The 23767-nt window shown below is 39.2% G+C and overlaps 1 protein-coding gene across 1 annotated transcript in view; it reads left to right on the forward strand.

Moving 5' to 3' along the window:
* Window positions 1-23767, forward strand: part of LOC108712783 (adhesion G protein-coupled receptor A2) — a 112678-nt gene that overhangs the window by 55329 nt on the left and 33582 nt on the right. Inside the window, exon 2 of the mRNA XM_018255206.2 lies at window positions 2888-2959. Within this exon, the coding sequence (XP_018110695.1) occupies window positions 2888-2959 (72 nt within the window). The remainder of the gene's footprint in view (window positions 1-2887; window positions 2960-23767) is intronic.

Genomic DNA, 23767 nt, shown 5'->3' on the forward strand with positions numbered 1-23767 from the left:
GGAATTATTGTATTGTGTTCCCTGCTGTGTTGTTCATTGTTTACACTGTTCTTGGTAATCTTGGTATTACATAATTACAATACAGGATATTAAAATGGCACAAAGCAGCTGTTATTGAGCTGATACTGGTCAGCGGCTATTGGTCACGAGAATGGTCACGAGAATTAGTCCTATATTAAAAAAAAAATATATATATATATATATAAAGTTCAAGAGGACCCGCACACCTTGGTTAGTGAACCAAAAATGTCTTTATTTTTCAAACTTGTGCATCCAATGTTTCGACCCACATTAGGGCCTTTATCAAGGTCCTTGATAAAGGCCCTAATGTGGGTCGAAACGTTGGATGCACAAGTTTGAAAAATAAAGAAATTTTTGGTTCACTAACCAAGGTGTGCGGGTCCTCTTGAACTTTACATAAATACTTTGACCCAGCACCCACGTTCATGGAAGACTGGTTTCGAGTGCAAGCGTCTGATTCAGGTTATATATATATATATATATATATATATATATATATATATATATATATATATATATATATATATATATATAGTATATATGTTTATATTATGAATAGTGCATTGTTATTGTAGATATGTCTGGTGCAGGCAGTCTTTTAGAGATATGGCAAATTAACTGGTTTGCAAAATTTCTGTTGGTTCTTGCAGGTGGTACTGTCGATGGCAATGGAAAGCTTCTGCATGTTCCCTGTTGCCATTGATGGGAAGTAGCCCTAAACACTTTTCTGTTTCTGTATATATACAGTATGTGTATAGTTTTACATTTGCAAACCAATGAACTCTAGATATGCTACTGTGCTGAATCATTAATATGGGTGCAACTTTGGGCCAATGAAGTAGACCATAGCTAACAGATATTTCTTATCAATATTATAATTCCACAAAGCTGTCAAAACACTCACAACCCTGAATATAGTGGTGTAATGTATTCCAGAGAGCAATAATGAATAGAAATTGAGTTGCTCTGCCTGGGTACTATTAGCTTCCATTCCAATAATAAGAGAGCCTGAGTAAATTCCATCATTAATTTCTAGCTGAATGTTCCAGGACCCCCTGACCCAGCATTGTGATTCCCTAACCCTGCAGGAAGTCAGTTAAGTGCCGATGCTTGTAGAACTCCACCCACGCTGAGTGCAACTTCCTGCAATAAAGACCCCTTGGTTGTCCATATGGCTGCATTGCACTAGAGAACAAAGAGCAGAATGTACAGAGGTTAGGGCAAGTGTATTAACAGTTCCAGTGGAATTGCACATTTGGAGCATTTCCTTATTATGGCTCTGATTCCTCTGCGGATACACACTAGGGGGTCACCCAAGTGCGGATGCTCTAAAATGGATGCAATAATCAGTGTATATTGATGCTTGCGTTCGTTTACACTCCTGCACTTTCACATTGTTTGCAAGACATCCTTCCTGCCTTTTCTGATGAATAGTGGGCAACCGCTCCTATTGGCACTTAGGAACCCTGGAGCTATCACCATCTTGACGGTATCTCTAGGGTTCCCACAGTGGGTTGTGGCAATAGGTGCACCAGACTCGCGCTCCTTAAATTTGATGCAAATTCTGAAAATGCTAAAAGAAACTTGAACCTGTGTCACAGTTCAAACAGAATTTCAACCATTATGACACATTATGACTTCTGCCTCTCCAATCAGGATATCGGCATGGATACTGGTAGCAAAAACATGATGGAATGCATCTGTTATTTTGCACTTTGCACCCTAAAGTTGCACAGTAATCCTGCTGTGTGTGGCCTGCTATAATAATACCCATATGTAGGGGCATAATACTTACACAAAGGCTGAATAATGCTCGCCACGTAAACAACAAAAACATCAATCTTGTCTATGACGAGTGTTCATTGGTAGCTGAATTGTATGGCCATAAGTGTGCAGTAGACTCCAGAATAAGTATTATGAACAACTGAACCAGAGCTGGTCACCCAAGAAGCTGCTGAACCCTAGGGGGCAAATTCACTATCCTCCGAAAATTCTCGTGCGAAGGCTTCACTCACATCGCCACACTTCACCAGGCGAAAATTCGCCAGGACAAAGCTAATTCACTAAGATGCGAAGTTGAGTCCAGGGCGATGAACAATGGCGTTGTTTCGCTAGCGTTAATTCGGCAAGCAAATCGAAGTTGTGCTAGCGCTGGCTAATTTGTATACGGCGGAAAGTTAATGTGCATGTATATGTTGCAGCAAATATATTACACTACACAAGCCCAGGGAAGCTTAATAAAAGAAAATAATGTCCTACACATGAGCCCAGTATATAGTTTATGTGCCATATGTAAGGAAATGTAGGGGAGAAGCCGAGTACCCTAAAAAAAATGATGATCTTTTGCAGCCTATCACCCTGAAAAACTGAAAAGTCACCAGCGTTTTTTGGAACTTTTTTTGAGGAAGTCCTATCTACTTTATTGCACTTCGCCTGGTCTGAGGTGGCGAAGGCAAGTCTGGCGCAAGAGGTAACGTTCAGTAAAATCCTCATCTTAGTGAATTTGCGTAGTTACGTTCATTCGCCAGAGCGAAAATTTGCCTCGTGTTAGAGTACAAAGTAGCGCTACAGTCTATCTCCTTCGCTAGCGATTTTAAGCCAGCGCAAATTTTCGCTAACGTTAGTCACTTCGCCCTTTAGTGAATTTTCCCATAGGTCATTTGCCAGTCAGAAGATGGGACCATGTCTTATTATGATCTGGCTTATTAGCCTGCAGGTTGTTTTTGTATTGATCTATCATTCTCATAAGCGGACAACTTAATACCTATTAATCATAGACTTTGGACGGAAGGAAAATTATATATACTTTTTGTTCTGCCTAATATATAATACCTGATAATCAAATTTTTTTATCTTATATTTTCAGAATTCTGAGCAACAACAAGATCAGCACAATACAAAGCAACTCCTTTTATGGGCTTAATATCCTGGAGAAACTGTGAGTAGCTGATGGCTTTGAAGTTCTGTTGATTTTTTGTTTCTGTTTCATGACTCTATTAAGCGATCCATAGACGTTAAGATTTTTCTCTCCTTAACAACTGATTTTAGTGCGATCCGAGATATTGGTCAAATCATCGTGAGGTTAGTGGGCACCGAACGATCGTGCATCTAACGATTTTGAAATCTATCATTGTCCAATTGTTTGCAGGGCCAAGCAGACAGCTACCCACAGTTTTCATGGGTTCAAATAGACAATATCTCTTGAAATGGACAAATTGTACATTTATAGCAGATTTATCGAGGTCGATTTTTTGAATGAAAAAAATTATAATTTTGAGCTATTTTTTGTGTACTTCAGAATACTAGGGAATAGTCCAAATATCAAAATTTACTGCCTCTACTCTTTACTGTCTCTTTAAAAATTAAACTTTGACCATTCGCCATCTAAAACCTGCCAATTTGCTGTTTTAGCCTATAGGGGACCTCCTAGAATCGATTTGGAGTCAATTGGTGGACTTTGAAAAATCAAAGTTTTTTTTGGGAAAAACGTTGAATCGAATTCGATCGTATGCACTATTCCTTCGATTCGTATGATACGAATTCGGCTGAATACGGACCTATTCGATCGAAAACGGACCTATTCGACCAAAAAAAAAATCCTTTGACTAAATTTCGGTTGGTCTTTATGAATTCGAATTTCTGCGTTTTTTCAATTCGAAATTCGACCCTTGATAAATATGCCCCTTAAACGATCGTTTCAAGATAAGCTTGTTCTTACTATATCTAAAGATCTTTTAAAAATCTTAGCATCTATGGCCACCTTTAAATCTCATTCTATGTACAAATTAAAAATTGAGCAAATATTATAGAGCATATATTATAGAGCATATATTATAGAGCATATATTTCTATAGGAGACCAATGGGAACTTTGAAAGAACATGGGAAGTTTCCTTGTAGTTTTCTTTTCTCTTGTTTACTTTATCACATATATTTCTTTTGAGTTTTCTTTTCCTTGTATTTTTTTTTCTTTTGTATGGGTATACTGCAATCTATCAGCTGAAGCCTGGATGTAAATCAGCCTTTCAATAGGTAATTTGTCTTCACTGACTGTGATTGGTTGATACATGTGTGCTGTTGATTGGTCACAACCCCTGTGTAAGCATTGTACAGGGGTGTACCATTCAGCCTATGAGTAAGTGCCCCAATAGGCATGAAACGCATCAGGTCATGTCCTAATGTGTTCCAATAAACTTTTGTATTTTTTTGCTGTCTGAACACTTTTTTGGAGGAACTCACATTCTTGGTTTTGGTTTCTATGTATATGCACCCTTGGATTGGATGAACTGTGAGTATGTCCTCCTAACTCTTATTCTATTTATGAAATTGAATTGACTGTAGTAGTGTTTACATGGGTTGGATGCACCATATCTCTTTTTTCTGTCTAAGTGTGTATAATGGTAACGTACATACATACATACAATGTATGGGTGGTGGAGGAATATGATCAGTTACAGAGAAATAAGAGAATAATATTTAGCAAAAAAGGGTGGTTACAGACTGGGTGGATGAGTCAAGAATAGGGATGGGCGAATTTTTTTGCCTTGTTTCTCCTCGAAAATGACAGCCATAGACTTGTATGGGTTTGCGCGTAGAAAAAAAAGGACGCGTGTCAAAATAAGAATTTGCTGTACGTCAAACAAAAAATAATGGGCGCCACCGTCATTCCGCCAGCGGCAAATTTTTGCCGAAACGAAACGGATCAAATTCGCCCAAGCCTAGTCAAGAAAAGTTGCAGAGAAAATTGGAAAACATGCACTGTAGCCTTTTCCTTCACCTACCCACCTTTGTATCTACTATTGTATTATACTGCATTTTTAATTAATACAGGTATGAGATCCAAGCCCGTTATCTAAAAAAGCTCCTAATTAAGGGAAGGCCATCTCAAATTATTTAGAGATTTCCTTTTTCTCTGTAATTAAACAGTACCTTGTACTTGATCATGACTGAGCTTCATGAATCCATATTGGAAGCAAAACAATCCTATTGGGTTTATTTCAAGTTTAAATGATTTTTTTTTTATGGTGATCCGGTTACCGAAAGATCCCTTATCTGGAAAAAAAAAACCCTGGTCTCGAGCATCCTGGATAACAGGTCCAATAGTTGTACTAATACTTTTATTAAGTAATAAGAAACAAACCTATAAGACATATCCCTATGCAGTGCTAACCAAAGGCCATGGAAAGCCCTACCTTTTTTTAAATACATAAATAAAGTAAAATGATGGCAGGTGTGAACCTATTGTCTATTCATATTTACTAGAGCCAACTGCTATTTGTACAATCCTGCAGCCAATGATCGGTGGTCAAGTAATAGATGACTGAAAGTGGCTCAGGCATTTGCTTGGAAGAACCCACTTATCTGGAGCAGAATAGCTGGCAGCAGAATACAGAACAAGGAATGTGATTATTCATAGTGGCAGAATATTGCTAGGAACGTATTAGGCACAGGGGTGCCCATGTCATTCACTAAGATATCCTGCTGGCGTGAGCTTATATCTTCCCTATTGTGTTCATGGCAGCAGTTTCCTTCCTGACAGCAGCTCTGATTGGATGCGCCTCCTTGGGCACTGCCCATTAGTTCTATAATTGGATGGGTATTTATATTGGTTTCCATTATGAAGAATCCCAAAAATTTATCCAGGACGCTGCTGGCTTGTTTTTCATTTTTTGATTCAGTGCTACACCCTACTTCTTGTCCCTTTCATGGAAATATTTGCACCACACCCTTGTTTCGTCATAACCCTGCCTAAAAACCTCATTGACAAGTCTTTTTTTTTATCTGAGAAGTCATGGAATTCAGGGAATTCGTATGGAAACAATGGAAACTTTATGAAACAATTTGTGAACAATATCCATTCTCATTGCTTGAATGTTGCTTTTAATGGGGAACTTGAGTTTTAAATGTGTTTTTCATATATCAAGGGGCCTACTTATCAAGGGTCGAATTTCAAATTTGAAAAACTTCGAAATCCAAATTCAAAAAGACCAACCGAAATTAAGTTTAAGGTTTTTTTTTTAGCCAAATAGGTCAGTTTTAGATCAAATAGGTCTGTATTCGGCCGAATTAGAATCGTAAGAATCAAAGGAATATCGCATTCGATCGAATTCGATTCAAAGTCCACCAATTGACTCCAAATAGGTTCTAGGAGGTCCCCCATAGGCTAAAACAGTAATTTGGCAGGTTTTAAATTAGCGAATTGTTAATTTTTAAACATAAGTTTTGATATTCGATTTTTTTTCAAATTCAAATCGAATTTGGGCTATTCCCTAGTCGAAGTACATAAGAAATAGCTCGACCTTTGATAAATCTGCCCCTAAGAGTACAGTAGTATGTTAGTAAAGAGTACATAGAGCAGAACTGAGATGGCATTAAAGTGATGTTATACTTAATATTGTGTATTGTCATATAAATGAACTGTATCTTTATAAGCATTCTCAGGAAACCATACATACATGAGTTTTGCATTTGTCCTGTGGTAGAGTCCTGCAGTGGGTTGGGCACCCGTGGGTAGGGTTGCCACCTTTTCTGGAAAAAAATACATATATATTTATTTTTCTCCCCAATTAATAACATTGGGATTAACCATCGTTTTTACCGGCCAGGCCGGTAAAATACCGGCCAGGTGGCAACCCTAACTGTGGGTTACCTGCAAAGAAAGCGTGTACCCTGCGGAATGAGGGAAGGATTTTCAGGTGCGGGTATCGATGCGGGTCTGCGCGTTGTGGGTCGGGTTACGGGTCTCATCTAAATTTCTTAACTTATGTTATATTGTCTAAATTTTACTCCTTTTAACATTTTACAAAACTTCTATACCTGCCCACTTTTGATGATGTCACATCCGGGTTGCAGCAACACCACTTCCTGTTTGATGGTGGTCGGCGGGTTGCAGATAAGGCAGTTGCGGCTCCGAGTGGGGTAGCGGATCAAAGTGGGTAAATATGTGGGTTGCGGTTCCGGTCTGGGTCTTAGAAATTGGTTCCGGGCAGACTCTATCCTGTGGTGCCTGAGTTTCATAGAAACGGGCAGGTCTTGAACACTCCTACCCAGGGTTAGAACTATCCACAGTGCTTCCAGGACAGTGACATTAATCACCAGGCTTTAGAAATGATGGCAGTTATGTTTCTGAGCTTTTTGAGGATATAGATGTGACCATTGGTCTATGTCAAGCTACATACAGTTAAGTAACAGCTAGAGGTCCCTGAATGTTTTGTCTCCCATTGGGGGCACAACCTTAATTCACTGACCAACCCTGACCTGGTGATACAGATGTTATTTCCATGATGTGAATTAGTGATGCATTAGACTTAAACGAGTGGAGGTTAATTTCCTAGAGTACAGCTGCTTGTGCTGCTGCCTGCATTGCCAGGGTCTGGGTGCCAGGACCCAGAACAGAGGTCTCTTATCTGCCAGAAATAGGAATCTTTGTAGCCTGGCCCCTTACAATAAGGCAGAGCTTCGGGTTATATGTAGGTTTTGAGAAAACTGGGAAGAGCAACAGACTAATTTTATCCTACAGACCCAGAGGGACTCCAGTTATATGTTCCAGCTGGGAGATCAGGGGGCGGGTGGGAAAGTTCCTTTGATGTATAAAGTGAAGTGTCTAAGGGGTAGGATTCCAGAAGCCCTACGCACTCAGAATCACAGAGGTTAATGCCCTATTAAACTGCAAACCCTTTCTGCAATAGGTTCGACAATCACAGTAAACTTGAAAACAGAGCCTTTATGATGCTGCCAAAGGATGAGATTTTGAAGATCGGAAAATAAAAGGAGCATGAATCACATGGTATCTTTGGGAACAGATAGCCGCCTTAGCTCCCAGAGTGTTGGATCTGCCCGGCACATGGAACGCTGTGTGTCTGACATACAGTCACATGTAAGAAAAAAACACATTTTCTTGTCCACTTATTTTATGTTGATTAAAAAGTGAAGCTGAAGATGCACAGGAAGTGCAAGTAGTGTCACCAAACAAGCGGAAATTTGGGGCCACCCACATTGGGGGCTTGTGATATTCTGTAGACCAAACCACATTTTTTCACCTGGTGTGGTCAACAGTCAGTCTTGTTTGTCCTTTTGATATCTGAACAAACACTCAGAAATCAACCTGGACAGCCATTATTTTGGCCCCAAACATACATCCAAAATGGCGACACTGTCTATCTTTATCTGTCATTTGGCATTTTATGGGAAGATGCTCTTGTCAGACTAAACAGGGCCAAATCTCACCATTTCTCTAAACATCAAGTCCATGGACTGATCCAGTGGTCAGACTACAGGATTTTCTATCCATCCCAAACAATATCTAACAGAGTTTAAGGTAATGCTTGGGAAGGGTATCATTTTGGACATACAAAAAAAATGGGCTGACCTAATTATCAGCATAGATTTCTTTATGTATGGACATCCTAACACATAGGATAGCGTAGCCCAGCTTTTTAGTGATTATAGTCTAAATAGTATAATGATGTCTAGTGATGGGCGAATTTATTCGCCAGGCGCAAATTCGCGGTGAATTTGCCGGCATCAAAAAAATTTCGGAAAAAAACGGACGTTGGCGTCAAAAACTGACGCCGGCGTCAAAAACGGGACGCCGGCGTCAAAAACGGGACACCGGCGCTCTTTCGCAAATTTTTAGCCGTTTTGCGAATTTCACTGGAAATTCGCAAATTTTTCGGCGAAGCGAAACGGCACAAATTTCGCCCATCACTAATGATGTCTGCGGAACCCAAGGACAGCTAAAGGGCCATAAAAATATTCACATTCCTCCAGATGAAGGATCCCTGGCAAAGGACCTACAAGATATAAGAAGTTATGTAATAAAAGGCACTTAGTTTGCATAGGAGCAGTAACCAATCAGCAGGTAAAATGTAATGGTCACCTGTTTCAAAGCAAGTATTTTATTGGTTGCCATGGATTACTGCTCCTGGGTAAATAGTGCCTTTTATTAGATATGGGGGAATATATAATAAAGATAGATTACAGCTGTAACTATAGCTGCCCTGCAATAGCACACATAGGGCAGGTACATACAAAGCTTTCTATCTGTGCATATTAAAGGATACACTGGGGCTCATTTATTAAAGCAGCGCAGCGCATAAGTGGACGCAAAAGGTTGTCTGCGCCATCACAAGCGTGATCGCTAATATATTTGCGTGATATTGCGCATAACACAGAGCTTTTGCGATGGTTTTGTTTATGCGCATTGCGCAAAAGATTGGGCATTTATGTCGCAAACGATGCCGTGGTTGTTAGGGGCGTGGCTGTGGGCGTGGCTACAATGCGCTTGCACTGCGGCCGTCGCAGATTTGCGTCTGTATATGTGCAAAACTGCACCCGGGCAACAGCACCACAATTTTTACGCCTGCCTCTTCGTGGCGTAATAGTAACGCTCTTCAAAATGCGCATTCCTGCCCAGCTGCGCTAGTATATTCAAGATGAACAACCCTTGTAAAGTGCATATTAACCACGCCTTCCACCCAACATGTTTATATTGACCAAGGTTCCTTTAAGGGTATCAGGTAGGCTAAACACCTTTGCAACCAAACAAATATTAGCACAGAAACAAATGCAGATGCGTCTAAGTGAACGCAATATGCGCAATATGTGACGCAACTAATTAAAGCAGCGCATTCATACATGAGCACAACTAATCCTTACCTTTGCGGTATCTTCCTGTGCGCACAATTTATTATAAGCACTGCGACAGCTGATACGCAGTTTCACACGTCGCACCTGTCTTGTGTCTACATTAGCGCACAAATCGCACTGTTAAGGTATCGTGCGCTACATTATTAAATACTCGCATGCGCTGGGCAAATGTCTGGCCACTGCGCTCTTTTTAGCGCTGCGCTGCGTTAATAAATGAGCCCCACTGTGTCATCAAAGTGACATTGAAGAAATTCTGGATGCAGCTCCCTAAAAATGATAAAGCATCACATCAATACACCTTTCTTCAGCCAATAGTATAGTACCCCAAGTTAGATTCCTGCATCTTGATGTTGTACCTGTGGTTTAGCCAAAAAAAGAGGTAAACTGCAGGATTTGAGTCGGACTTTCGGATGCGGGCATAGAAGCTGGTTGACTAGTTTGTGCATTATGGGTTGGGTTGCTAATAAATTAGTTTTACACATATTTTAAGAGGCACGTTTATCAAAAGTTGAATTTCGAAATTCGTGTGAATTTTTTTAACTCTAATAAGAGTTTGAATGTACTCGAAATTCGATTGGGAGGATTCGATACTCTAATTTGATTCGAATTCAACTAAACCCTAATGAATGTCAGGACGGCTATTAACATCTTCAAATGGGTCGCTGGACCTTTCCCATTGACTTCTACATGAACTCGGCAGGTTTTAGATGGCAAATAATCAAATTTGAATTGTTTCCAGGGTAAAGGTTTGATTAATCTCAATTTTAATTCGAAATGAGTTTGGATTATTCCCAATTTGAATTTGTGAGTTTTGAGCAAAAAAAAAAAAAACAATTTGATAATTCCAATTTCATATTCGACCCTTGATAAATCTGCCCCTAAAAATCTCTTTTGGTGGTCAGTGGATCGGGTTGTGGATAAGGCGGTTATGGATTAGGTAGTGGCTAACAATATGGGTTGCAGGTCACGGTTTCAAAAATTGGACTCTCACAGGCTTGAAGGGGTAAAATAACCAACGGTTTTGTTGCAAAGGATGTCGACGGAGTCAAGCGAGAATCCATCTTGTATTTAGAGTGTAGAAATGCAAATATGTAGGGCTGAAAAAATTCCTCTGAGCACAACCAGCTGTGCCTTGATGTTTTTTTTAAAGGGGAAACAATATGAAGGTTAAAAAAAGGGGGATAGAGTTTCTTGATAAAAGAGGATAGTGTCTCTTGATATTAGGCGCATAATAACGCCCTGGAGGTCCTTGGGAAAATAATACACCAGTCTGGTGTTTTTTTTCTCAATACTTCTGTATTTCTGCCTGGTTTGTTTCTGTTTGGATTTCTTATCCCTGTAGTGCTCATTAAGTCACTGTAGGTCTTATTTAGCTCCACTGATATAAACATTCACATTCCTGTGGCTTGTCATAGAGAGACCACCAGGGGCATAGCGGCCTATGGAGAAAGCTCTGTGTGAAAGATCCACTGTCTCCACCCCACCATGATTGGACTGTAGACCCATTATTTCCAAATTGTCTCTTCCCAGCGACTGCAGGACTACAACTCCCAAAATCCTTAGCATCAACCCAATCACACTGGCATTATTATTATACTTTATTGATACAGACCTAACACATTCCATATAAAGAGATTATTCAACAGTCCCTGTGCCTGTGGAGCTGGCTAATGGGGTTTCCTATCTCTCATATCTCTCATGGGGCCACTGACCCTGGCAACCAAACAATAGATTGCTTAAAGGGGTTGTTCACCTTTGAATTAACTTTAAGGGGCCGATTCACTAACTTCGAGTGAAGGATTCGAAGGTGAAAAACTTCGAATTTCGAAGTTTTTTTTGGGCTACTTCGACCATCGAATGGGCTACTTCGACCTTCGACTACGACTTCGAATAGAAGGATTCGAGGTAAAAATCGTTCGACTATTCGACCATTCGATAGTTGAAGTACTGTCTCTTTAAAAAAAACTTCGACCCCCTAGTTCGCCATCTAAAAGCTACCGAAGTCAATGTTAGCCTATGGGGAAGGTCCCCATAGGCTTGGCTAACTTTTTTTGATCGAAGGATATTCCTTCGATCGTTGGATTAAAATCCTTCTAATCGTTCGATTCGAAGGATTTTATCGTTCGATCGAAGGAATTATCATTCGATCGTTTGATCGAACTATCTGCGCTAAATCCTTCGACTTCGATATTAGAAGTCGAAGGATTTTAATTCCTAGTCGAATATCAAGGGTTAATTAACCCTCGATATTCGACCCATAGTGAATCGGCCCCTAAGTATGATATAGAGAGTGATATTCTGAGACAATTTGCAATTGGTTTTCATTTTTTATTATTTGTGGTTTTTGAGTTATTTAGCTTTTTATTCAGCAGCTCTTTAGTTTGCAATTTCCGAAATCGGGTTGCTAGGATTCAAATTACCCTATCAACCGTGCACTGATTTGAATAAGAGACTGGAATATAAATAGGAGAGGCCTGAATAGAAATATGAGTCATAAAAAGTAGCAATAACAATACACTTGTAGCCTTACAGAACATTTGTTTTTTTAGCTGGGGTCAATGACCCCCATTTGAAAGATGGAAAGAGTCAGAAGAAAAAGGCAAATAATAAAAAACTATAAAAAAGAAAAAAATGAAGGCCAATTGAAAAGTTGCTTAGAATTAGCCATTCTATAACATACTAAAGGGTAGATTTATTAAGGTTCCTATTTCGAAGTAATGGGAGTTTTTTTGAACTCCCATAACTTAGAAATTCGATAAAAAAAAGACCAATCGAAATTTATGAAAAAAATCAAAGATTTTTGGCTGGTGAATAGGCTGCATTCGATCGTTAGAATCGGAGTAAGATCAAATTTGATCGAATTCGATTCAAAGTATTTTTTAAAAAAAACTTTGGTTTTTCAAAGTCCACCAATTGACTCTGTATAGGTTCTAGGAGGTCCCCCATAGGCTACAACAGCAATTCGGCAGGTTTTAGATGGCGAATGGTGGAAGATGAAGTTTTAAAGAGACAGTACATGATAAATTTCGATATTCTAATTTTTTTAAAATTCGAATCGAATTTGGACTATTCCCTAGTCGAAGTATACAAAAATAGCTCGAAACTCGATTTTTTTTTATTTGATAAATATGGCCCTAAAAGTTAAGTTAAGGTGAACCACCCCTTTAAAATTCTGGTCTTTTATAAATTACAGTATCTGCATTTCTGACTTTCCACCTGATGCCTGATTGCTAGGATAGTTAAGCCATAGTAACCAGATGGAAGAGGTAGTATACACCTATATACACTTTTGTTTAATATGAGTACGATAAGTATCCCTTGTGTTTTACCTATTCTTTTAATTAAAAAAAAACACATTTGTATTATATAATAAATAATACATTTTAAATAAGAAATAAAATTAAATTAAATAAATAATAATATTTGTATTATATGTTTAATAATAAAGCAGTTACAGATCATTGTTTTGTATTTACGCTTACCGGTCCCCCCTCCCACCTCTGGTAATCGTTTTAATCAAGAGTTTGTCGTTGAGTTTGTAAAACACGTCACACAATAGATGGCGCACCCCCTGCCTCTATTCAGACTTGGGTTTTCAGTTTTAAACCAGTCGCTCTCCCGGACTAAAATCTGGAAAGCTGCAAAATGAAATCACTTTCAGTTTCCCTGTTTCTTCTCTTTGATGCAACACATAACAGAAACCATATGTCATTCTTAATTAGAACCAAAAGCAAAAAAAAGTAAAAGCCTGACTGATGCAAAACCAAAAAATGTAGGGCTTACAATAAAAATGTGTTGTCTAGGGATTGTGGATGAAATATTTGTTTGGGGAGGCTAGCAGTAGAACACTTACAAGTGATTACATAGTGCTTGATCTTTTTAGGGAGAGGCTAAACCTCCTTAAATCTTCATCCTTCTCCACGTGTTGGCAAAGGACTATCATTTGTGCTACTAACTGTGCCAATGTTATAAACTACTAACATATCTCATTATAAATACAGAGTACTAGTGATATGCATGTGAAAATTTGCCGGTGAAAATTCGCCGGCGTCAATTTCCAATTCTCACAATTTTTTCGTGAATAGGTTCGAATTGCTCGATTTTTTCGTGAAAAGGTTCGAATTGCTCGATTTTTTAGTGAAACCGTTGGAATTGCTACATTTTTTTAGTGAAATCGTTCGAATTGGTCATTTTTTTTAGTGAAAACTTTCAAATTGCTCTATTTTAGTGAAAATGTTCCAATTGCTCTATTTTAGTGAAAAACGTTCCAATTGCTAGATTTTATCGTGAAAACTTTCGAATTGCTGGAATTTTTAGTGAAAACGTTGGAATTGCTCGATTTTTTTGTGAAAACGTTTGAATTGCACTATTATTTTGTGAAAACGTTCAGAGCTCAAGATTTTTTCATGAAAACATTCGCATTTCAAGATATTTTGCGGGATATTCTCAAATTTTTTCGGGATACGAAACGGGAGAAATTCGCTCATCGCTATTTCTAAATGATAGTAACACTCTGACCTGGTAAGTCATGCTTCCTTTAAGGGGTTAATTGAGCTACAAGAGGCTGTGGAATGAGAGAAGGGATGTAACTGGACAGCCTGAGGACAATGGATAAATCACAAGGGAGTCACCCATTCATGGGAGCTGGAGGAACAAAGGAATAGGGAAATAATTATTTTTCATCTTTTCTATTTTCTTTTAATCAAATGTCTGGAGCAAAGTGAAGGTATAGTTGTACTTTAAATACATATAAATGAATGGTAAACAGAAATTCTAAAGTCTGAGCTGGTTATAATTACAGAGGAAGGAAAGGCATATGGAGAATGGTCTCATCTCTGCGCATTGCTTTCTGAGTCTGCAGCCTAATCACCCCCCAGGGAAGGTTAAGTGGGAAGCTCTGACTAGGGAGCAGTGAAACCTCAATAGAGAAGAAGAGACAAACAAGCCGCAGGCACCAACTGGGGGCTCAGTGTGCTACTGTGTCCTTTAATAGACAGCATGCAGTTGGGCTGATGGTAGGGAAAGTGCCTGGAATTAATGCCAGAAGCTGGGACTTCATTAAAACCACTTGTGAGGGGACTGTCAGCACTAATAGGTTGGAAACCAGCATTAATAAGTATTTAATTAGGGCAATAAGACCGGGCTGCTGTACAGTTATATATTAAAAACTGATAAGAATAAATATAAGTGTTTAAGCAAAATTGCAACCACAGAGCCCATACCTCCCAATATTTTGGAAATAAAAAGAGGGACAAAAAAAAGTTGGCGCGCGTAGCGTTCATTTTACAAAATTTGGCAGGTTATGAAAGTTTGAATATATTTCTGTGTTTCAGTTACTACAGTCTTGCTGATGTAAGTGAATTGCCCTTTAAGATGTTAGTCTAATTTCGCAAGGGACCTGTTATCTTATATTGTTACAATTACTTATTTGCTTATCTGGAAATTGTTATAAAAGTATCTTATCTGCTGCTGTGACTGTTCTGGGCTCTCTGATAAAAGCCAATTAAGTTAGAAACTTTGTTTCTTTTTCTGGCTGTTCAGTGCAGAGAAAAACTGGACTTTCCAGTACAAATGAGGGACTGCAAGTTGAGCTGTCAAAAGAAGGACTGTCCCTCTGAAAACGGGACAGTTGGGAGGTATGACAGAGCCCCACCCAGCAGTAGTTCACCTTCTGACACACATAATAATGCCTTTCTATTTTCTACCGTTTTCTAAAATGTGTTTTTAAAAATGAATCTGTTTTGTGTCCCCCCCCCCCATGTAGACCAGTAGCAGCTCAGTAAGACAGTTCTTTGCATTTCTGAACTGTTGCAGTCTGATCTAGGGGTTTTTGTACGTTGTCTAATTCTGGGCAGTGTCATTCTGTGGCTACTAAAGCAAATAAAGTTCTGTCTTGTATAAAAAGGGCATTAACTCAAGGGATGAAAACATAATTATGTCTCTTTATAGGTCCCTGGTGAGGCCTCATCTGGAGTATGCAGTGCAGTTTTGGACTCCAGTCCTTAAGAGGGATATAAATGAGCAGGAGAGAGTGCAGAGACTAAGTGCAACTAAACTGGTTAAAGGAGAACTAAACCTCCCCCAATTAGAAAAGCCCCATCTACTATCCTAGATAGACCCCCTCCCTGTTTCCTCCCCGCATAGTGGATTAGCCCAGAAAGTGTCCCTGGACAGCATGCTCACTTATATTATTCATGCAGAGTAGCGCAGCGGAGCTCACAGGGTACCATCTTCCGGGTCTTTGGTCTTCTTCGGATCTTCTTCCTTCACTGAACTTTTCGGCGCATATGAAGTTGGTACGAATACCTGACTGCTCCAACTGTGCACGTGCCAAATACGGCGTTCCCTTACAGAAGTAGACAGAAGACCCGGAAAATGGCCGCCATGAGCTCTAGTGCACTACTCTGCATAAATAAGTGAGCATGCTGTCTGGGTAGAATGCAGGAGGGGTGACTATCTAGGGTAGTGGAGGGATTTTATAATTGGGGGGGTTAGTTCTCCTTTAAGGGATGGAAGACTTATATTATGAGGGTAGACTGTCAAGGTTGCGTTGTGTTCTCTCTGGAAAAATTACACTTGCAAGGGGACATGATTAGACTTTACAAGTATATTTGAGGGCATTATAGACACTAGCAGATCTATTCTTCCAAAAAAATGATCACCGCACCAGAGGCCACCCCTTTAGACTAGAGGAAATATTTTGGCAGGTTTGTTCTAATATAGAGTGAAATTATTTTATACGGTATTGTGCTCTCAAGTTCTTTAGGTGTGTTCGCATGTAAAGTGAATTACAATGCCTTTCATATTACAGCAGTTTGTACTGTTGAATTATTTATTTTAGTGCTAAATAATCGATGGGAATATACCCAGTGCCATGGCCAGTATTGATTCGTATGTGGTACCATGAATTGAAGATGTGAATGGGAAATATCTCTGTGTATTACTGCAGAAGGGTCATCCTTGTCCTTTATAAAGACACATATCCCTTTATTTCTGAGAGCTGTTTATATCAGGGAGACTGTATTCATTCCTGATCCAGAATACAAATGTGACTCCCCTCAGCACAAAGGAAAACATTATTATTTGGAGTGTAGAACTATATTTTATAGCCAGTGACAGCAAATGATTTTCCATCTTGTGACGAGTCATTAGGAAGTTTGCCATCAGCCTATCGGGGTCATTTACGAACCCACCTGATGTGCTTTTAAATGGAGAGTGCATATTCTCTAGTATTCTAAGTGATGAAAACTTCTAGGTTTTCTTTTTCTCTCTCTGTGGCGACAGCCTGAAAATGTTACTTATTTGGAACTAGGAATGCACCGAATCCACTATTTTGGATTTGGCCGAACCCCCGAATTGTTCGCAAAAGATTTGCCGAATACTGAACCGAATCCTAATTTGCATATGCAAATTAGGGCTGGGAAGGGAAAACATTTTTTACTTCCTGGTTTTGTGACAAAAAGTCACAAGATTTCCCTCCCCGTCCCTAATTTGCATATGCAAATTAGGATTAGGATTCGGTTCGGCCAGGCAGAAGGATTTGGCCGAAGCCAAATCCTGCTGAAAGAGGCCGAATCCCGGAATCGGTGCATCCCTATTTGGAACACATGAGTATTTAAAGGGATACTGTCATGGGAAAAAAAAAAATTTTTCAAAATGAATCAGTTAATAGTGCTGCTCCAGCAGAATTCTGCACTGAAATCCATTTCTCAAAAGAGCAAACAGATTTTTTTATATTCAATTTTGAAATCTGACATGGGGCTAGACATATTGTCAATTTCCCAGCTGCCCCAAGTCATGTGACTTGTGCTCTGATAAACTTCAATCAGTCTTTACTGCTGTACTGCAAGTTGGAGTGATATCACCCCCTTTCTTTTCCCCCCCAGCAGCCAAACAAAAGAACAATGGGAAGGTAATAAGATAGCAGCTCCCTAACACAAGATAACAGCTGCCTGGTAGATCTAAGAACAACACTCAATAGTAAAAACCCATGTTCCACTGAGACACATTCAGTTACATTGAGAAGGAAAAACAGCAGCCTGCCAGAAAGCATTTCTCTCCTAAAGTGCAGACACAAGTCACATGACTGGGGGCAGCTGGGAAATTGACAAAATATCTAGCCCCATGTCAGATTTCAAAATTGAATATAAAAAAATCTGTTTGCTCTTTTGAGAAATGGATTTCAGTGCAGAATTCTGCTGGAATAGCACTATTAACTTATGCGTTTTTAAAAAAACATTTTTTTAAGGACATTTGTGGCTTTACATGACGGTGGCAATGTTGCTCGCTAGGTAATTGTAGGAGAAACACATCTCTGTCTCCATAAGCCAGATGGTTGGTGAGAGGGGTTAAAGGAGCTGATCATCTGCAAATGTCATTACTCAAAATAACAGATGATTAGTTTGGCCAAATCAGTGGCACATTAATGTCCACCAACATAAATTTTGTTTTGCAAACTTGAAATGTCCAATCCATTATAATATATCATGTCATACTCTCAGTCTAATGGTGCTGACCAACTGGCTTTTGGGTAGTAGAGATCCAGAGTATGTGGCGGAGTAGATCCCACAGGGCTTTAATGGGTTGTGCTTACTAGATTATTGACAACATAACAAATCCCATAACAGCCTTTCTAAATGATTCCAAATTATTTTCTGCTGCCGATCGTAGTTTATAATGGTTTATATGAATGTGTGGTGAAGCTCAACTGTGTTCTACTCTCCTAAAAAGAAGATATCTAGTACTGAAATGTACTGGTGGATCCAGAAAATAATGGTATACTCTAAAATGTCATTATTATTTCTTTGCATTAAATTATTTAAAAAATCAGCCGAAAACGTTGTCGCGGTATCACAGCTACTAGGTATAAGACTCTGAACTTCATTATTCTGTACCCACTACAGTTATGGGTTGGGTTGGTTTAGAGTAATTTGAAAATACTTATCTCCTAAAAATGCTATCCTTTTCCAAATAGCAAGAACAGTTGGGACCTAAACTACATATTTTCAATATGACTAAAATATGACATCCCTTCCCAAACTTTATGTGAGAATTAACATTTAAAATGGAATGCAAGTTGCATATATGAACTGACAGTTGAGAGTCGACTGACAGTTGCATCACATGCTTATTTCAACTTATCTTTCATGATGATTTATAGTTTTCCTGAGTACTTGCATATTCAGGCCCGATGACTGCAATTTTGCATAAATACAGTTGAAGACAGGGTAACAGGACGGTACTATGAATAACGGGATTCTGCAGTTCTGTGTATACTTTGCTACACTACACACTAAAGGCAGAACTTTCCACAGTGTGACTTGTGCATTGCTGCTGGGGCCCAGATGCTTTAGGTGGTCCTTCGCTAGTAGAGCTTATTAAAGGCTTATAGAATTTGGTGTCCTTATAGCCTTCCAAAATCGATGTCTCCAGTGTCCCTCAAATTTTAAGTGATGGGTGAAACTGACCTTTTTTGATTCACTGAAAAATGTGCAAAACCACAAAATGTCGTAGAAATGCACTGGATTCAATGGGAATGTGAAATTACATTTTAGTCTGTGAGTTTTGTTGGGGCCAGTTTGGATATTCAATGGGTTTTGTCTCAGCTTCTTCTGATTGACTGCAAATTTCACCACAAACTATAAGGCCATGGGCACACGGTGTAGGCTCAGCTACTCTCAGCCTACATATTATTTCTATTTATTTATTTATCTGCTCCGCTCAGCTGCATGAGACTAAATGCAAATGGAAGAGGCTCTAAAGAATGAAGCAGGGGCAGGGAACAATTCCACATCTCAGCCTGCAAAAATACGCATGCTAAGAGCATCCGAGTCTACACCATGGCCTAATAGCCGAAAAAGTTTGATCATCCTTAGCCACTAGGACTCGTTTACAATAGGGATGCACCGAATCCAGGATTCGGTTCGGGATTTGGCATTTTTCAGCAGGATTTGGATTTGGCCAAATCCTTCTGCCCATCTGAACCAAATCCGAATCCTAATTTGCATATGCAAATTAGGGGCGGGGAGGGAAAACGCGTGACTTTTTGTCAGAAAACAAGGAAGTAAAAATGTTTTCCCCTTCCCACCCCTAATTTGCATATGCAAATTAGGGTTCAGATTCGGTTCAGTATTCGGCCGAATCTTTCAAGAAGGATTCGGAGGTTCGTCCGAATCCAAAATAGTGGATTCGGTGCATCCCTAGTTTACAATGCCCTATGCAGTTTGCAATGTGCACATAGAGGCTGCAATTATTAATTTTTGTACTTTATTCACTGTGTGTGGCATTGTAAGGCAGCACTTGATTCAAGAGACAGGGGGGGGGCACCTAGGCTTCTCCCTTCCACCCGGTACCTTGTTCTAAGGCAGGTGGTCTGGACAGAGTTGGGATGTGTTTCCTGACATTGCCCATTTTTGAGCTGATGCTTTGTGCAAAGAACTCTATTACCTCTAAAAATAATTTTAAAGATCAGATCCGATTATTTTGTATATATCCCTGAAAGAAGCGTACTCCACTATATACTATATTTCACTACATACTATATTTCACATCTGGGTACCTGGGGACTTATAAATTAATTAACAGCGCACCGATCTTTGAAATTACTCTTATTCTACTCCATGGACGAGTGGATCCACACCTGCCTTTGGTGCTGCTAATCATCTACTTAATTAGGACTTTGCGCAGAGCTTACACCAGACTGTCATCTCTATTATCTCTGTCCATCATTTTACCACAGGGCCCATGTGGACTGGCCTCTTCGTAGTGTTTTCACTTCCAGTGGTGCAAGTTTCTGACATACGAACAAATTGTATAGGACACACGTGGAGTAATGTAATAAATGGAGCAAAGTTTGCTCAGGTCTAGTAACTCATAGCAACCAATGAGCTGTTTGTTTTCAAATAGCTGACAAATATCTACTAATACTATAGATTACCAGACCTGTAGCAAACTTTGCACCTTTTACTACTTTATCTTGAAAATCTTGTTCTGCTTTATATAAGTACAGTAACTAGGGGTCGTTGGGAGTTTGGATTTTTCAGCAGGTGGTTGCCTTTCTCATACTTATCCAACTGTATCCTTGACAGGGCAGGAAACATGGGACCTAAGTTATAGTTAATAATAAAAATATAATTTTCAGTCCTTATCTTCAACTCTGTTATTATAAACTATTTTTACTGAAGGTCAGAGCCTGGTCAGTCCCATAAAAACCTCTGGAGCTTACATTTGTAGCCTTTTTTGTTATAGCCAAAAAAAGCACCATTAAAAAAAATAATATTGTTTCCTTCAAAAGAAGGAAAGCCTCATTTGTTTCGAACAAAAATGCACCTTTAGCCCCTTAAAAACGGCCTGAAATTCCTGCACTCATACTAAGTAACCCCCACAGTAAAATCCCAACCTGTGCTGAGAATGATGGGAATTGCCATTCGAAAAATGATGAGGGGGGCACAGTATGAACTTCCCTGCTCTGTACACAATGGTCATTGCAATTTTAACAAATATTTGTAATAATATTATTGGAGGATTTTTAAACATAATTACTAGCGAGGAAGTGGGTCCCATGCTGCTAGCACTCCATATATGTGAGGCCTATCTCATTTGTGTTTGTTCTTCCAGAAATGTTCTGTTTGGGTTGGAAATGAAACAGGCCATTCCTGCCAGATACATCCATTCCATCAATGGCTCTAACCACAGCTTGAGAACAGTGGGATTTTCACATATAACTGAAGAAAAGCAGGGTTTGTCCATGTATGAGTCTTAGTGACTTCACTAACTGTGCATATTAGCCAATAAACTTGTACTGTCTAAGGTTTTAAGCCTCTGTGCTGCATGATAACTCACGAATATTCTATACAGCTGCTCGCTTAAGGGCTATTCTGGCCTCTTAAATATGTGCGATTGAAACGGGGACAAGAACCCATTGTCTCAGATCATTTATCTAGTCTTCATATCTTCTTTTCATTCCATTATGTTCCGCTTCTTGAGTTCCTCTCTCACACAGAGTTCAGTTAATAACCACGTGGGTGGAACTGACACATATGGAACCTTTTCTCGTATGGTTTGAGAAACGCCTGGGTTGTTTTATTTGGAAGGCTTTAGACTGAAATCCAGCAATGAGGTCAGGGTGACATACAGACCAAAACATTTTCCTATCATGAATCTTTGTTCATCTACACTGAGCTATCCCACCCTGTCAGCAGAGTCTGCTTCTGGATCCACAGACTCCGCTTCCATACCTGGAGGACTTATCCTTTAAGAACACTTGGGTTTTGGGAGTACGAGTGGCTTGAATTTGCCAGTGCTTCTCTGAAAGAGTTTACAAGCTGTTAACAAAGCCATATCTAGAGAAAGATTCACTACTCCTCCTGGGTCACCAAAGAAGTGTATCTTTGGCTGATTTAGCTGCACATTTATTGGTTGATCTGAGTGTTTGGTCCTTAGATTTACAACTGGATATAGCCTGTACTGGTCAGTTGGCTTCAGAATGTTTACAGAAGGCAATGTGGTCCTTGGCCAAGCAGTATTTATTCTGATGATATCTCCAAATGATGATAACTCCAAACTAATCCGGTGGGAAATATAAATAGTTTTGGTTACATTCAAAGGTTCAAGAGTCTGTTAAATTGGTCAAGAAAGGCTCAATCAGAAGGCAGTATCTCCCCATGTAAGTCAACCTTCATAATATCACCTTGGCCATGGAACTTTCCTTTCAGAAAATAAGAGATTGCATAGAAGCTCCAACTCAAGTAACCGTTGTATTGCTGCAGGTTGGACATGTCTGCTTTCAGAATGGGGGCCAGTGCATAAAAGCATCCATACAAAAAACTAGGTTCAAGATTACACTGAATCCCAGGGCTGCAATGCCTGAACATTTGATCTTCGGTCACTTTTCTAATATATATATCCCAATGTAGTCTATCCACTGCCATAGACAAGATATGATTGACAGAATTGGCAGTTAGAGTTCAGATAGCAGTTGTGAAAGCCCATGAGTTCTTTATTGACAGGATGGGGGAACAATTTAATTTGGCTGCATTACTTTCCATTGTGTTCTATTTAGTACATTCCAGTTTTGTTACAGGAAAGTGACAAGAACAAACAAAAAATTCTTCCCCCATCCTACTGAGAAATAGATAGATAGATAGATAGATAGATAGATAGATAGATGATAGATAGATAGATGATAGATGATAGATAGATAGATAGATAGAGAGATAGATAGATAGATAGATAGATAGATAGATAGATAGATAGATAGATAGATAGATGAAAGATAGATAGATAGATAGATAGATAGATGAAAGATAGATAGATAGATAATGCAGATAGATGATAGATAGAACATCCACAGTGCAGAAAAAAACTGGAGCACTGAATGTTGTATGTGCTTTGCATTAGTGCATAGGTTTCCTCCAAGAGATACAACAAAATGGGTCACAACCACACCCAGCCTAAGTTCAGATGGGGTCAATGGACACAAGAACGAATAAGACATATTTTTCAAGGGCAGATTTATCAAGGGTCGAAGTGAGAATTCGAAGTATAAAATTAGTATTTCGAGCTATTTTTGTGTACTTTGACTATTGAATAGGCAAAAATTCGATTAGAATTTGAAAAAAATGTGACTATTCCAATATCGAAATGTATCATGTAGTGTCTCTTTAAAACTTCGACCATTCGCCATCTAAAACCTGCCGAATTACTGTTTTAGCCTATGAGGGACCTCCTCGAAATTTGGAGTCATTTGGTGGACTTCTAAAAATAGAACCTGAACCTGGTTGACCTTGTTCTGCAGAACATTTCATATATGTAATACCTGCAGGCATATCACATGGACAATAGTATTGTACAAACCAGTGAAAGCCTTACCCTGGTAGGGTTCCTGCTCCTGGTACATTATATTAGTGGTGCCACCAGGAAGAACCTACCTTAATATCTCATTCTAATTGTATTATGGTATAGAAGGCAGACCTTGTACTGATGTATGAGATTCCCCACAAAGGGAAAAACTGAAAGCAAGTAGTACATTCCTACACATGAGCATCAGTAACAGATATGTTACGGGTCCCGTGAATAATGGGCTCCTTGGAAGCCTCGTC

The sequence above is a fragment of the Xenopus laevis genome, chromosome 3S (assembly GCF_017654675.1).
Source record: "Xenopus laevis strain J_2021 chromosome 3S, Xenopus_laevis_v10.1, whole genome shotgun sequence".
NCBI classification, from domain to species: domain Eukaryota; kingdom Metazoa; phylum Chordata; class Amphibia; order Anura; family Pipidae; genus Xenopus; species Xenopus laevis.